Source organism: Cetorhinus maximus, chromosome 1 (genome assembly GCF_964194155.1).
Source record: "Cetorhinus maximus chromosome 1, sCetMax3.hap1.1, whole genome shotgun sequence".
Lineage (NCBI taxonomy): Eukaryota > Metazoa > Chordata > Chondrichthyes > Lamniformes > Cetorhinidae > Cetorhinus > Cetorhinus maximus.
Window position 1 is genome coordinate 190,213,406 of NC_135879.1, and position 16,560 is coordinate 190,229,965.

At 38.7% G+C, this 16,560-nt stretch overlaps 1 protein-coding gene across 5 annotated transcripts in view; it reads right to left on the minus strand.

The window, feature by feature from the left end:
• Positions 1-15,668, minus strand: part of ubap1 (ubiquitin associated protein 1) — a 51,802-nt gene extending 36,134 nt beyond the window's left edge. For 2 of the 5 annotated variants that reach the window (XM_078551282.1, XM_078551257.1), the window contains exons 1-3: positions 15,485-15,630; positions 14,112-14,244; positions 4,237-4,283 (exon numbers count right to left, since the gene is read on the minus strand). In XM_078551282.1, coding sequence (XP_078407408.1) covers positions 4,237-4,276 — 40 coding nt within the window. In that variant the 5' untranslated portion in view covers positions 4,277-4,283; positions 14,112-14,244; positions 15,485-15,630. Of the gene's footprint in view, positions 1-4,236; positions 4,284-14,111; positions 14,245-15,484 lie in introns of all 5 variants that reach the window. The other 3 variants (XM_078551260.1, XM_078551274.1, XM_078551267.1) reach the window with 3 other exon arrangements.
• Positions 15,669-16,560: the final 892 nt, after the last annotated feature.

Here is a 16,560-nt window from a genome sequence, read left to right on the forward strand (position 1 = left end):
GTTGAGGACTCCCAGGGAAACTCACTCTCTAATGTATACCACTGTGCCGCCATTGCTGTCCTGCTGGTGGGACAGGACATACCCAGGGATGATGGTGGCATGATTTGGTGAGGATGACTATGTCAGGCTTGACTAATCTGAGAGACAGCCCTCCCAATTTTGCCACTCGCCCCCAGATGTTAGTAAGGAGGACTTTGCAGGGTCAATAAGGCTGAATTTGCCGTTGTCCTTTCCAGTGCCTAGGTCAATGCAGGGTGGTCCATCCAGTTTCATTCCTTTTTGAGACTTTGTAGCAGTTTGATACAATTGAATGGCTTGCCACTCCATTTCAGAGTCAAGCTGTGGGTCTGGAGTCACATGTATGCCAGACTAGGTAAGGACAGTAAAGGACATTAGCGAACCAGGTGGGTTTTTACAACAATGGTTTCATGGTCATCACCAGACTTTTAATTCCAGATTTTTTTGAATTCAAATTCCACCATCTGCCGTGGCGGGATTCAAACCCATTACTCTGGGTCTCTGGATTACTAGTCCAGAGACAATACCACTACGCCATCTCCTCCCCTGACTTTAGATAACTTGGTTGAATGCTTAATTAATTGTTTCAACTACGATGTCCTTTGGAGATTCTTTAAGTTAGAAGGCCCCCCCGTTCCTAAAAATCATTTGATAATTGTGATTTATTTCTCCCATGTATTTACATGAAGCTTACCTGGCTCTTAAGATAGAAGTTTGATGAAAACAACTGGCAGAGAGCTGATCTCTAATTCAATTAACTGTGGCTTTGGAAATAATTGTGAACATTTTTTTTTAAGCCTGTTCCATACACTAATCCCAGGTCCATTACATCTTTTATCTATGATTTTGACTAATTTTCTGCCCTGCTGAAGTTATGCAACCCATTACTACAAGAAAGTTAAAGCTGAATACACTGCACTTTAGTAATCTGCCAGAACAGTAGGAATTGACTTTGAACTTGACATTTAAAATTATAACAAAACAATCAAAAGTTTTTTAAAAATTGTAAATCCTATTATCAGGAAGTTCTAAAGATTAAAAAGCAAATTCAGGCATTTGAACAAAAGGACATTTTACTTCTGTTTAAAATTATGTTTGTCTACGTGCTGACATTGCATTTTTTTTTTACTATGAGTGCTACTAACAATCACCAACATAACCTAAACGATGTAATAATTTAAAAGAAAGAAATTAATTGATGTGAGTAAACTGCGTATGCATGGATTTGATGGATTCATGAAAGGCATTTTCAGGATGTTGAATTCATAAAGTACTCATTTGCTCTAAGGAGTCACAAGCTGATTAAAAATCTATTGTGTTCATAGAATGACTGGACTATTTAAATATAATTTTATTCATTAATAATAAAAGAAACATTCAAACTGATTCATGTGAAAACACCCATTGATGATAGAAAAAAAAATGTCGATGAAAAAAAAGTCAACATTTAACAAAAATAAGAATACCTGGAAAAACTCAGCAGGTCTGGCAGCATCTGCGGAGAGGAACACAGTTAACGTTTCGAGTCCGTATGACTCTTCAACAGTTCTGAACAGTTCTGTTGAAGAGTCATACGGACTCAAAACGTTAACTGTGTTCCTCTCCGCAGATGCTGCCAGACCTGCTGAGTTTTTCCAGGTATTTTTATTTTTGTTTTGGATTTCCAGCATCCGCAGTTTTTTGCTTTTGTCAACATTTAACAGTTAGTTCATGTCCAATTAATGACCTTGGTCTTCAATGCTTTACTAATGCACAAGTTTTCTTTCACATGTCTATATTTTGTTCAGAATTCCCCTAGCATCTTTATCTCCTAACATATTAGTTTACTCATAATAATTTACCTACTGGCGGCAATTTAGGGCAAGTGCATATTGGCAAGTGTATAACACAGAACCCTTGAGCAACATATAATTTATTCCCACTGAGTTTCATATATTTCACGCAAAACTGTGTTCACATGATACCGATCATAATCTGCTCCCAATTTTGAGAGCTCATTTAAATCCTTCAATGCCTGTAGCACATTCTCAGGTATCTGATGTGTACTATTCATTTTTGTTGTTACTGCTGCTCCCTACTTTTCTTAGCTAGTAGTAAGATCGGGATTTGCATTTATATAGAGCTTTTAATGTAGAAAGCCACCCTAATACACTTTAAAGAAGCACAATCAAAAAAAAATATTGAGACCAAGCCAAAGGATGAGATATTAAGGGTGAACAAAAGCTTGGTCAAAGAGGAGGGTCTCAAGAATGGTCCTTAAGGAGGAAAGGTAGGTGGACAAGCAGATAGGTTAAGGAATTATATCCAAGAGCAAAGGGCCTGGGTGGCTGAAATTACAACCATCAATGATGTGGTGAAAAGGGGCTTGTGACAAAGGTAAGCCAATAATCATGAGTGATTTTAATCTACATACAGATTGGACGAATCAGATTTGCAAGGGTAGCGCTGGAGATGAGTTCATCAAGTGTTTCTTAGAGCAGTGCGTTTTCCAGCCAAACAGAGAACAGGCTATACTACATCTGATAATGTGCAACGAGACAGAATTAATTAATGACCTCATAGTAGCAGTGATCAAAACATGATTGAATCTCGCATTCAGATAGTCTAAGGCCAGTGTTTTAAACTTAAATAAGGGCAATTATAAAGGTATGAAGATAGAGCTGGCTAAAGTGACTGGGACATTAGGTTAAAGGTCAGTCGAGATGCAGTCCCAGACATTTAAGGAGACAAAACACTCAGCAAAGATACATGCCATTGAGAAAGAAACACTTTAGGGGAAGGACACAGCAGCCATGCCTAAGGAAGTTAAAGAGGAGTATGAGAGAAAGCTAGCTAGAAAAATAAAAACATATAGAGTTTCTAAAAGTATTTAAAAACAAAAGAAATAACTCAAGTAAGCACTGATCCTCTAGAGTGAGTGTCTGGGGAATTAATAATGGAAAATAAAGAATTAGCAGATGAATTGAGCAGATGTTTTGAACCTGTCTTCTTTAGAGGATACAAATAACATCCTAGAAATAATTGTGAATCAAGAGATGAAAGGGAGGGAGGCACAGACAACAATTAAAATCACCAGGCAAAGGGTACTGAGAAAATAATTAGAACTAAAAGCAGAAGTCCCCAGATCCTGATGGACTTCATCCTCGGGTCTTAAAAGGGACTGAGATAATAGATGCATTGGTTCTGATTTTCCAAAATTCCCTAGATTCTGGAAAGGCCCCATCAGATTGTAAAACAGCAAATGTAACTCCTCTATTCAAGGAAGCGGGGAGACAGAAAGCAGGAAACTACAGGCCAGTTAGTTTAACACCCATCATAGGGGAAATGATGGGATCTATTATTAAGGAGGTAATAGAAGAGCACATAGAAAATTTCAATGCAATCAGGCAGAGTCAACATTGTTTTATGAAAGGTAAATTGTGTTTGACTAATTTATTAGAGTTCCTTGAGGAAGTAACAAGCAATATGGATAAAGGGGAAGCTGTGGACATAATATACTTAGATTTCCAGAAGGCATTTGACAAGGTGCCACAAAGGTCACTACTCAAAATAAAAGCTGTCATGCACTGTCAGCACTGGCAGAAGATTGATAAGCTAGCAGGAAACAGGAAGTTTCATTAGTTTCATTATGGGTCATTTTTGGGTTGGCAAGATGTATCGAGTGGAGTGCCACAGGAACCAGTGCTGGGGCCTCAACTATTTACAATCTACATTAAAGATTTGGAATAAGGGATTGAATGTATAGTTGCTAAATTTGCTTGTGACACAAAGATAGGTAGAGAAGTAAGTTGTGAAGAGGTCATAAGGAGTCTGCAAAGGTATATAGATAGGTTAAGTGAGTGGCCAAAAATTTGGCATATGGCGCATAATGTGGAAACATCTGGTAGTCAAGATTATCAGGTGTTGAGCTAAAGTAAATAATGATAGATTGCTTCCACCGGTTGACAAGGTGGTAACAAGAGGCAAAAAATCTAAGATAATTACAAAAATAATTAAAAGGGGAGATTTGAAAAAGGTATTTTATACAGATGGTGGTTAAAACATGCAATTATCTGTTGTAACCTTTGTTGAAGCAGAACCTAGAATTTTTGAAGTAAATCAGAGAAATAGGAACCATTAATACTGGTCAGTTAACTAACGCTTCACTTAAATGATGGAAAAAACAATAGTCTGTTAAAAGACTAGTGTAGTCTTAAAAAATGTAGTTTATAAGCATACCAGAGTTCTGAAAATCTGATCCTGATTTCCTAGAGGCCATTTAGGATCTAGAAAAAGACAAAGTAATGCTGATTAATCACCAGAAATAACAGGGAAGGCACAGACAACAGACACTGTTACGCAGCATTCAACATAAGATTCCAAAGGTTGCGTTTGCTTTCAATAGGTCTGTTATGACAAATTTAAATTTATACCTGCAATAGCACAGATTTGGCAAGATAATTACAGTAAGAGCAGAATTGTGTTCATTTCACTACTTTGACTCAAAGGCCCATCGATGTGGCTGGCTGGTGCTGGTGTACATTGTGCTAGCTCAGGTATAATAGCTGAAGACAAAACAACAAAAATTTGCATTTTTGAGCACCTTTAATGTAGTAGAACATCCCAAGACACTTCACAGGGGTGTTATCAAATTTTGTTTGATAATGTGTCATATTAGGACAAAGCAGCCCACTTGATTGGCACCCCTATGACAAACATTCACTCCCTCCACCACCAACACACAGTGGCAGTAGTGTGTACCATTACAAGATGCACCGCAGGAACTCACCAAGCCTCCTTAGACAGCACCTTCAAAGCCCACAACCGCTATCATCTCGAAGCACAAAGGCAGCAGACACATGGGAGCACCATTACCTGCAAGTTCCCCTCCTAGCCAGTCACCATCCTGATTTGGAAATATATCACCATTCCTTCACTGTCGCTGGGTCAAAATCCTGCAACTCCTTCCCCAACAGCATTGTAGGCGTACCTACACCATGGACTGTAGCAGTTCAAGGAGGCAACTCACCACCACTTTCTCAAGGGCAATTAACGATGGGCAATAAATGCTGGCCCAGCCAGTGACGCCCACAACCCATGAATGAAAAAAAAGGGCATATTAGGGCTAATGATCAAAATCTTAATCCAAGAGGAAAATTTTAAGGAGCATGTTAAGAAAGGAAAGAGAGCTAAAGAAACACAAAGGTTTAGTAAGGGAATTACAGATCTTTGGGCCTTGCTAGCTGAAGGCACAGTTGACAATTCTGTGGCAATTAAAATTTGGGATGCTCCAAAGAGAAGGGGTGAAAACATGGAGAGATTTGAATCCAAGCATGAGAATATGAAAGTCTTGGTTTTGTGTTAACTGGGAGCTAATGTGGGTCAACAAGCACAGGTGAGATGGGTGAATGGGACTTTGTGCAAGCTAAAACAGAATCAAAATCCTGGAACTACCTTCCTAACAGCACTGTGGGTGTACCACATGGAGTGCAGCAATTCAAGGCAGCAGCTCACCATCACCTTCTCAAAGGCAACTAAAATGGGCAACACATGCTCGCCTAGCCAGCAATGCCCACATCCCGAGAAAGAATTTAAAAAAATAGGTAACAGGGTTTTGGATGACCTCAAGCTTATGGAGGGTAGAACATGGGAGGCTGGCCAGAGTACATTAGGATAGTCAAGTATGATGGAGATAGCAAAGGCATGAATGAAGCTTTCAGAAGATGAGCTGAGGCAGGGGTGATGTCAGGTGAAACACACCTGGGTCAGCATGTGCGGAAGCTCATCTCAGGATCAAATATGATACCGAGGTTGTGAACAGTCTGGTTTGGCATCCGACAGTTGCCAGGAATTGGGATGGATTCGGTAGCCAGAGCTCTTAGTGCGGAACGAAGACAATTACCTTGTTCTTCCCAATATTTAGTTGGAGGAAATTTCTGCTCATCCATTCCCGAATGTCAGATGAGCAATCTGACAACTTAGAGACAGTGTAGGGGTCATGAAAAGTGGTGATGAGATAAAGCTGGATGTCATCAACATACTTGTGGAAACTGAAATTGTACTCTCAGGTGATATCATCGAGGAGCAGCATGCAAATGAGAAATAGGAGGGGACAGGGATAGATTCTCAAGGCCACCAGAAGAAACAGTGCAGAAATGGGAAGAGAAGTGATTACAGATGATTCTCTTGTTTCAACTGGATAGATAAGAATGAAACCAGACACCTGCAGTTCCACCCATCTGGATGTCAGTGGATAGGCATCAGAGGACGATTGTGTGGTCAAGGCAGACAGGGAGAGAAGGACAACGCAGAGTAGTTTTCCTTCATCACAGTCACATAAGATCTCATTTGTGATTTTGACAAGAGTCATTTCAGTAGTGTGGCAGGTTTGGAAATAACATCTTACCCACATTTTTAAAAATTCATTCATGGGATGTGGGCCATGATTTATTGCCCATCCTTGCTCAGGGGGCAGTTAAGATATTGCTGTGGGTCTGAAGTCACATGTAGGCCAGACCAGGTAAGGATGGCAGATTTCCTTCCCTTAAGGACACTAGAAACTAGCTGGGTTTTTACGATAATTGGCAACGGCTTCATGGTCATCACCAGACTTTTAATTCCAGATTTTTATTGAATCTGAATTTCACCATCACCCAGGTCCCCAGAGCCATACCTTGGGTCTCTGAATCCTAATCCAATGACAATACCGCTATGCCACCACCTCCCCTTGAAACATTGCAACATGACAAAATGTATATGAACTAACCTATTTATAGGCATGACCACCACATTGCCCAACCAGTTAACTAACCCTGGTAATCAATGAGCATTCAACCAGACAACAACAAATTGCACCCAATGGGCAAGTTTTTCCTGAAACCATTAAAGGTGATGCAAGTTCAACTGAGTAAAGCACTTTACACACATTGGCCTCTGATGTCCATTTTTCATATTTTTATGCATCAGCTGCAGTTAGACTTTCACAGGTATCTTTGACAATATTTTGTAAAAAGCATTATGCAAAGTATTATGACATAAATCCTTAACTGGATGTTCCTCATCAGCATTCTTACTTTCAGGGAGCATGATGGAGTAGACAACAAGCTTACGTAAAGATTTAACCAAGAAAAAGTTACCAAAAGTTATTATTTCAAATACTACATTTGCCATCATCATCTTTCAGAATAGGTCGAGATGGATTACCTTTATTGTAATCAGTCACTTCTCTTTCTCTTAGCTCCCACTTTTATTTTACCCTAGGATGAACTTAGTTTATATTATAGAATTATACAGCACAGGTTACTCAGCCCATACTGTCTGCTTCAGTGTGACTAATTACTTCTAATTAAAAAGTTTACTTTTAATTAATTTAAATGCTTATTATTTATTCAGTTTTCAGTGCTCGCAAACTAGAATGGTCCTGTGGCACCAGTCACACAAGTTCATCTGCTATTTCATGAACCTCTGAGCCTACTTCCAATCAGACATGAAGACTTTATGAGAATCACAGCCCTGCTCATACTGCCAATTTAATCTTCCACCTGATAATGGTGCCTCATCTTTCCTGGTGACTTATGTATTAGCCCAGCTTACCTGTCAATACTGCAACCAGGGATCAACCATCATCACCCCACAATGTTCCTGTTTCTTTTCACTCATCATCATAAGCCTTCCATGCATCAGTTCCAACTCTTGTAGCCATATGGCTGCTCCCCTCGCCTGCTTCTTCTTATGGTGGCTGGTTCTATGACGTATATTATGTACAAGTAGCTAAATTCAAGCTGCCATTTTCACGAAACTGGCAAAGATAAAGTATCATGAGAAAGGAATGTGTAGGGGAGGGAGCCTTGTGACTATGAGGAGAAGCTGATATACAGGAGGCCTGTGGTAAAAGTGAGGAAAGATACAAAGGCACCCTTTTTGTCTTTCTATGACTATCATTTGTAAGCATGCAAGGAGGTAGGTGAAAGATTAATTTTGGGATACATGGAAGAAAGAGGTGGACACAAACAAGAAGTTGCTGAAGATGGTGAAAGAAAGGTGATGAGTGAGGAGACGAGACAAATGGGCAAGGGGACATGCAAGTATAGGACACCAAGAATGTTTGCGTGAATGATACAGGCAAAAGGGGCAGCGGCAGAAGAGCTGAAATCAGAAAGGGGAGACAGAACAAGAAACAGAGTGAGAGAGGAAAGAAGAAACAAACATTACAGGGAAAGGGCCAGGCAGTGGGACTAGCCGAGTTGCTCTTGCAGTGAGGTGGCATAACACAAAGAGCCTCCTTCTGGGCTGTACCATTCTATGATTCGGAAGGTTAACAGAAAACAAGAATGGTACCAGAACAATACAAAGTAAAGCTGCAGGAGGGCTGTAAAGTGGGATGCATACATGAAAGAAGTCATTAAAAGGTTCTAACAGGAGCACCTGAAGGCAGTTACTTCTCTTCTAACCACAACATTGCAAAAGACATAAAAGAATACAATAGAAAAAAGAACAAAAAGGCTTCAAGACCTATAAACAACACACCAAGAGATAATGAGAAAAAACAATAAAGAAACAGAGAGAACACCAAGAGGACAGAACAATGCCAACGTTAAAACAGACAGGCAAGACATGGACCATCAGGGTCGGATTGTTTTTCAAAAGGTGGCCAGGTGCATCATTTGCAAATAGCATATTTGATTAATTCTCTTAGAAAGGTAACAATTGCCCTCAGTAATTCAGGAGTTACTCATGGGCTTATCAAGACATCAGGTCAGACAAGAATGCTGCTTAGAGCTGTTGTGTTGTAACGCTGTCTCCCAAAGGTACAGTTTGATTTTTTTATGCCCATTTTGAACATATGTCAAAGCGCTAAACAAGCAGACAATGTTTAAAGAAATTACATCTACATCAAAGGACATCAGAATGGATAAAGGACCCAGGGCTGGCTGCTAGTTTTTATTGGTCAATTTATGTCTGAAGTAGTCAGCCACTTATGCATTCCTACAAAGACCATCACATTAAGAGTTTGCCAAGAGGATCTGCAAAAAACAATGATGTCTTTGAAACAGGCAACGCAGTTGTACGTATGCCAAAATATTACTTGTGCAGTATAATATGTCTGTATCTTGGTTTCTGAGAAATCAAATGCAATTGTGCTCTATGAATTGAGTCTAATGTTTGATATTTTCCAGCTTCTGGATTGACAAAACTCATAATTACATCCTATGTGAATTCTAGCAAGCAATTATCATGGTGGAGTTTGCTAAATCCAAGCTGTGCAAACACAACATGGTTAAGAGTAAAAGGTGTCACAGAGTAAAAGACATGGTCTGTTTACAGGAACATTGAGACCATTTGCACAATTGGTGTTAGAAAAAGACTTATAACAGAGTGCTGTAACACTTAACAACACTTCAACATTCTAACTGATTTTAACTTACTTTAATAGAATTTAAAAATGTACAGTATGTTACTGGTTAAGAATTTTTTAATGAAATCAATGAGGCAGTGGGCTATCGCACTGTTCTTCTGCTTCAGGGCAAGAGTTGAGACCAGCCTGAGGTAATGGGATTAAAATTTCTCACAGGACTTCAGTTATTACATATGAATTAGGAGCAGGAGTAGACCACTCGGCCCCTCAAGCCTGCTCCGCCATTCAATGTGATCATGGCTGATCTGAATGTAACCTCAACCCCACATTCCTGCCTACCCCGATAACCTTTCGCTCCTTTTTTAATCAAGAATCTATCTAGCTCTGCCTTAAAAATATTCCGACTCTGCTTCCACCACCTTTTGAGGAAGAGAGTTTCAAAGACTCACAACCCTCAGAAAAAATTCCTTATATCTGTCTTAAATGAGCAACCCCTTATTTTTAAACAGTGACCCCTTGTTCTAGATTCTCCCACAAGAGGAAACATCCTCTCTACATCCACCCTATCAAGACCCCTCAGGATCTTAAAGGTTTCAATTATTCTCTTATTCTTCTAAAATCCAGTAGAATTTATTATAATAATTATCACATGTAATAATTACATTACATGTAATGTATTTGAACAATTTCATTCCAATGGAATTGAGCCTACAGAACAAAAGAATCCACAATTTGCACCCAATCGGAGGCCATTATGACAGTGTAGAGATGCGTAAGACATACTTCAAAGTTTGGGGTAAAGTCGCAACCAGGGAAAACCTGACATTGACACCAAAAGTGAACAGAAAGCGACAAGTACAGTATTACAAAGGTTAACATAGGATTTACAGCACCCTGTCATGTTCCTCACCTTGAGATTTAAAAAACAAAAACTGCAGATACATTTAAAATTTGCAGTTTTAAGAGTACCAGTATTAAAATAAGCAAAATAAAATTCTAAAAGGCTTAGCTATTGTAATTGCATCATTGTATAATAAGATGTCAAACTTACTGCAGGAACATAAAGTTAGAGAAAACAAATTATAGCAGAATCTGGAAATATGGAACAGAAACAGAAAATGTTGGAAACAGCAAACGAGACAGTATCTGTATTTCCTATATTGCAAATGTGGCTACAGTTCAAAGTGCTTTATTGACTGTAAAATACTTTGGGACATTCTGAGGTTGTGAAAGGCGCTATGTTATTCCAAGTTCTTTCTTGAAAGAAAGGAAAATTTTAACACTTCAGGTATATTCCTTCATTTGTTCTGTGAATGGCACAGAATCATAATCAAAGAAAGAGAAGCAAAGATAAAAGGAGATATTAGGTGGGGTGGTGACATAAAGCATGGTCAAACCAATGATCTTTTTAAGAAGGGTCTGAAATGATGAGGAAGAGGTGGAGTGGTCAAACCGATTAGGAAGGAATTCCAGATCATGGATCCGAAGGAACTCAAGGGAATGCCACCAATAGTGGGGCAATTAACTGAGTGGAGTGGAGGGAGAGGAAAAATGGAGAGTTGGCCAGGTGGGAATGGTTGTAGAGTTTGAGAAGGTTACAGTAATATTGTAGGGCAAGGCCTTAAAAGGATTTAAAAACAGGGATCGTAATTTTGAGGTATTGGGGCACCAGGGCCTAATGAAGGTCAACAACATAAGCATGATGGGTAAGCAGGATATTGCAGAAAAAGATAGGCAGCAGAATTTTGAATGAGCACAAGATTATGGGAGGAGATTGATTCAAAGAGCATTGAAGTATTCAAGTCTGAAGGTGATGAAGAGAGGGATGAATGTTTCAAGAGGTAGGGTAAAAATAAGCATAGTGAAAATAGGCAGCCTTTGTGATGTTTGCTTGAGTTCAAACAGGAAGCCGAGATTAAAGAGCGCTTCAGCCTGAGGCAGTAACTGGGGAATTCATGGCAAGGAAATAGAGAGCTTGTGACAGAGGCCAAAGATGATGGTTTTGGTCTTCGCAATGTTTGGCTAGATGAAACGATAGGTTGGAAAAGCAGTCTGAGAACACAGGGGCAGTAGGTGGATTGACAGACGGCATGGAAAGATGGAGCTGGGAGTTGTTGGTATACGTATGGAAGCTGAATCTACGTACACAGATGATGTCAAAAAGGGTCAGCATGTAGAATAGGAAAGAGGCTGCAGAGATAATACAGTGAAGTTACAATTAGTGGATAAGCATGGAACCAAGCAAGATCAGTTCCTTCAGTATGGATAACAGAGGAATGGTATGAGAGGAGAATGGCGTATTGCAGATTGCAGAGTGACCAAGGAGGACGAAGAAGAACAATACACTACATTCACAGTCACAGAGCATATCATTTGTGACTTTAGTTAGGCATGTTTCATTATTGCAGCACGGTGGAAATCTCATTCAAAAGATTCAAAATGGATTTGCGATAAAGGTACGATAAAGAATAACCTGGAAGGCAACATTATTTTCAACATCTCTATGCCAGGAATGAAAACTTCTAAACACAGTCTTTATTTACAGGTTTTAATGGAGGTGATATTTAAACAACAAACAAGACAATAAGGCAGCTGAAGAAGAATTCACATGACAATTCCTGACTTTGATTGCATGGCGATTAGCCTCACAGGTATCTCCAATCTTCCTTCCAACTGTTTTGTTTTTTATCCTGAGCTAACATGATACCGCCTCCATGACCTTCACTTTTGTTTTACACTAACTTACATCAGTTTATCATTCCAGAAAGCAAATCCTTTAACAAAAGCTGTCCTTACATGTATAAAAAAAGTAAACACATAGTTGTCAAACAGATAGATGTATCTGGAATTATCACTTATGATGACACTCAGTAAGGCCCAGCTGATTTGAACTGGTTTGTAAGCATTTGAGAGATATTGTCTGTTTCAACAAATTCTGAAAAAAAATTTTAACTACAAAATGGAATCCCGGTCATAAAATAGATACTTAATAAAAGTTTCCTGACTAGTATTCCAAACAGTAGTGCCCCTCAGATTAAAACTATAAGCCTTCAAGATTTATCTAACTGAAATTTGAGCAATTCTTTTATAGAATCTTACAGCGCAGGGGGTAATTCAGCCTAGTGCGTCTATGTTGTCTCTTTGAAAGCTATTCAGTTAGTCCCATTCCCCTGCTCCTTCCTCATAACCTATAATTTTCTCCACTTTAAAAGAACGTAACCAATACAATTTTGAAAGTTACCAAGGAATCTGCTTCCACCACCCTTTCAGACACTGCAATCCAGGTCATAACTCACTGCGTTAAAAATCTCCTTATTTCCCCTCTCACTTTTTTAGCCAATTATCTTAAATCTGTGCCCACCAGTTACTGATATGGAAATAGTTTCCTGTTATACACGCTATTAAAACCGCAAATAATTTTTTTAATGTCTATACCTCCCCCCAACCTTCTCTGCTCTAAGAACAATTGCAGCTTCTTGGATCTCTCCACATAACTGAAGTCCCTCATCCCTGTAATCATTCTAATCTGCTCTGCATCCTCTCCAAGGCCTTCACACATTCAAACGGTAGAAATATGCCTTCAATGTAGCTGTCAACCTTTCAAAATGGTTATATTTTGGTATTGTTGGACTCTCAACTGAAGCAACAGCCTTTAATCAGAAATCATTCATCAGAGGCAGCCTAGTCTTAACTACATTGAGAAAACCACACAAATAGCTAAGAAAAATACTCTCCATTAACTCCATTAACAGGAGTGCAATGCCAAGAGAGGCTCTAAACCAAATACAGCTCAATACATAAAAGAGTAGCAAGCTCTGTCACTGATTGACAATAAACATGGAATTTCTGGGTTCAAATGACTTTTGACCCTTGTTTTTTTAAGAAAATAAATTAAGGTTTTCCAAGTCAGAAGATGAGACACACTGAAACTTTCCTAACTTACAGAACTCATTTTATAACTAGTTATAACCTTTGATTATGTGGTGCAGGTACTATATCTGGTTTGTCCTCACTCATTCTAAATTAAAAGCTCCAGACTCTCAGGAACCATATCATTTGCATCTTGTATTAAAATTAATACTTCCATTTGTCATACAAAAGAAACAAATGCTAAGTTGTTTGAGGCAAATTAGCTTCTGTTTAATACTGTTATAAAATTTGGAGGTGCTACTTGCTAATTTGTAAATTTATGGGCACTTTAAAACAAAGGAAATCCTTTCAAGCACATTTCAGTCATTGCTTTATATCATAGATCTGCAATGCTGACCATGAGTTTTATTTTGCTGATTTTTTTGAGATGTGTCCCCATACTTCACTTTGGAAGCTAAATTTTCAAATACTTTCAGAATTTTATATTTCCTTAGCTCACTCTCTTGGAAGTGGAACTTACAGTAATTCCAGTATGAATTGTCTCAGCTCTAGCTGATTTAATGACAGACATTAATAAATTATCCTCAATCTTATTATTTAAACAGTCCCTATTCACTTACACTGAAATATACTTGTAAATGTGACTAAGTAATTGAAAATATTACACTTTAATTGTCCATTTTATAGATTTTAACAAAATAGCACACCAGCAGCTGTAAAGTATGTTGAAAATGTCAACACCTATGCAGTATAAGAAACTTAAGATTCATCACTTATCACTTGCAGTCTATTTCTATAAAAATCATATTATGTCACTGCAAATATTAATTTAAGAAAATCAATCTTTGAAATTTTGAAAAAGAATACAGAACCTTAGGTGCTTATTTACCTTTTGTTCATTTGCTTCCAGCACTGGGAGTGAATCATAATGATAATGCAGCTACACACTGTGTTTTCATCCTCAATGCCAGCAGCAAAGAGCCAAGAGGAAACAGGAAGATAAAGGATCAATGAAGATGATGCTATGGGGAAGAAAGTGACGAAAGAGGGAAAGGAAGGTTAACAGAAATTAGCAGAAAGAGACAAAAGAGAAATCTAAAAAATGTAGACAAAAACCAAAAAAAAATTAATCATCCTTCTTCCCCTCTGAAGATACTGAATTTTGTTGGGAAATAGTCCCAAAGGCAACTGTAGCATTCGAAGACATCATCCAGTGTAAGATTCAAATCTAGACACAGTAAACAGGCTGTTTGATATTTGGTCAGGGTATTAAAAATTCCAGTAGACAAATTAGAAATATGGCTTTGAGCAAAATTTGAGCACTAAAACAATACAGCAAGGGTGGGCTGGTTCAATCATCTGTTCTGCTGAATTTCCAATGATGAATAGGTGACACCTGATGCCTCTGCACAGAGATGATGCAAAAAAGAAAACAGTTGCCAGTTAAGTGAAATACTTCCTGGCAGAGGCCTGAAAACATTGACTGCCTTTATTTAGGCTTGAGAAGTCCTATATACTGAGAATAAAACCAAAGGAATTTCACATCCTCTCAAAGTTATTTGGATTCATATTGAACTGTTTCAAAGGACAATGTTGAAGTATGGAAGGCTCATAAACCTCATGAAAATAACTCCAGTCAATAGTTGTACATAAAATAACCATGTTATAATCAGAAAACGGAAAAGTCAAAACTTAAAACATTTCCAATGGCAGCAATCTACTAAACAAATTTTTGAACGAAAAACATCGGAAAGCACTTGAAATGATTTATTCGGTCATAATAAATAAGTTACTTTATTAAAAAATAAGCTAATTGAAATAGATAAAATATAAGTATTAGAAAACCCCTACGTAATTCAGGCAATCTGGATACTCAAAAATGTACAAATAAAACACGATATATTTAGGATAAAATTACAAGTCGCCGACAGTGCGAGATTTTTAAATGCAAATCTGTTATCCTTCTTTCAACTTTTAGCTAATAAAAAGATGTGTTAAGTGTCAACATGGGCGTTTCAAAAGGGCCTCGTATCCCACTCAACACCAACAGAAACCGCAGCACTGGAAAACTGCCGTGGTAAACGGGCGAAATAAGCGAGTGGACCGCGGTATCATGACTCGATCTGAATATTTAGAGTCTGTCGTTTTAAGCTACTCTTTACCTTTCGCCCAGAGACTATGTACCTTTAACCGATAGGGTTAAAGGCTGCACTCCCCGACAACCTCTTACCAACACCCAATTTAAATGGTCCAGATGCTTACCTATTGGTTTTCTGTCTCCTATAATGTTGACTACAATGTCCTGAACAAAATTAACTTTTTTAAAAACTAGATTAATTTGACACTATTTCCTGCTTCATTGCAGGACGCCATCTTACCTGCTGGCGATTGAGGTCATCGCGCGCATCGCGTAACTCACGCCGCCGCTCGCGGTGACGTGATAGACCGCACCCTGGACCTTCGTCAAAGCGCACGTTGGGCTGTTTACGCATGCGTATTATTAAACCGTGCCCATTTTAAGTTCAACCATCTTTTATATAGGCAAAAGTACAGTAACTGATAAGTTCTCGATTTCAAATAGCGAAAGCCGCAAACTTGAGGGTCAGCTGGATTCTAGATAAGATAGATCCACTTTGCAAATTTAACTAAACTGAAATTACAAACAGAAAATCCTGGAAATACTCAATAGGTTTGGTAGCAACTGTGGAGAGCGAAACAGAGTTAACGTTTCAGGTCGCTGACCCTATTTTAGAACTGGGAAAAGTTATAAATATAATGCAAAAGAACAAAAGTGAAAGTCTATGATAGAGTGGAAGTCGGGAGACATTAAATGACAACGTTGTTGGGGCGCAGGACAAGGGAGTCATAATGGGATAATGAGCCGAGAGGAGGTGTGAAAAGCAGAAGGTTGTTTTTTAATAACAACACCACAAATATCTAATTTAACATAACAGTATGTGGTTCTGATGATGGGTTCTAGTTTGGCAACAGCATAATGAGGGGCTGAAGCCCATTATGGAGGTTATGTATAATACTTTTTTATTCATTCATGGGACGTGGGTGTCACTGGCCAGGCCAGCATTTATTACCCATCCCTAGGGAGGGCATTTTAAGAGTCAACCACATTGCTGAGGGTCTGGTGTGCCAGACCAGGTGAGGACAGCAGATTTCCTTCCCTAAAGGACATTAGTGAACCAGATGGGTTCCAGATTTTTATTAAATTCAAATTCCACCATCTGCCATGACAGGCTTCAAACCCAGGTCCCCAGAGCATTACCCTGGGTTTCTGGATTACTAGTCCAGTGACAATTCCACTATGCCATTGCCTCCCCTAATAT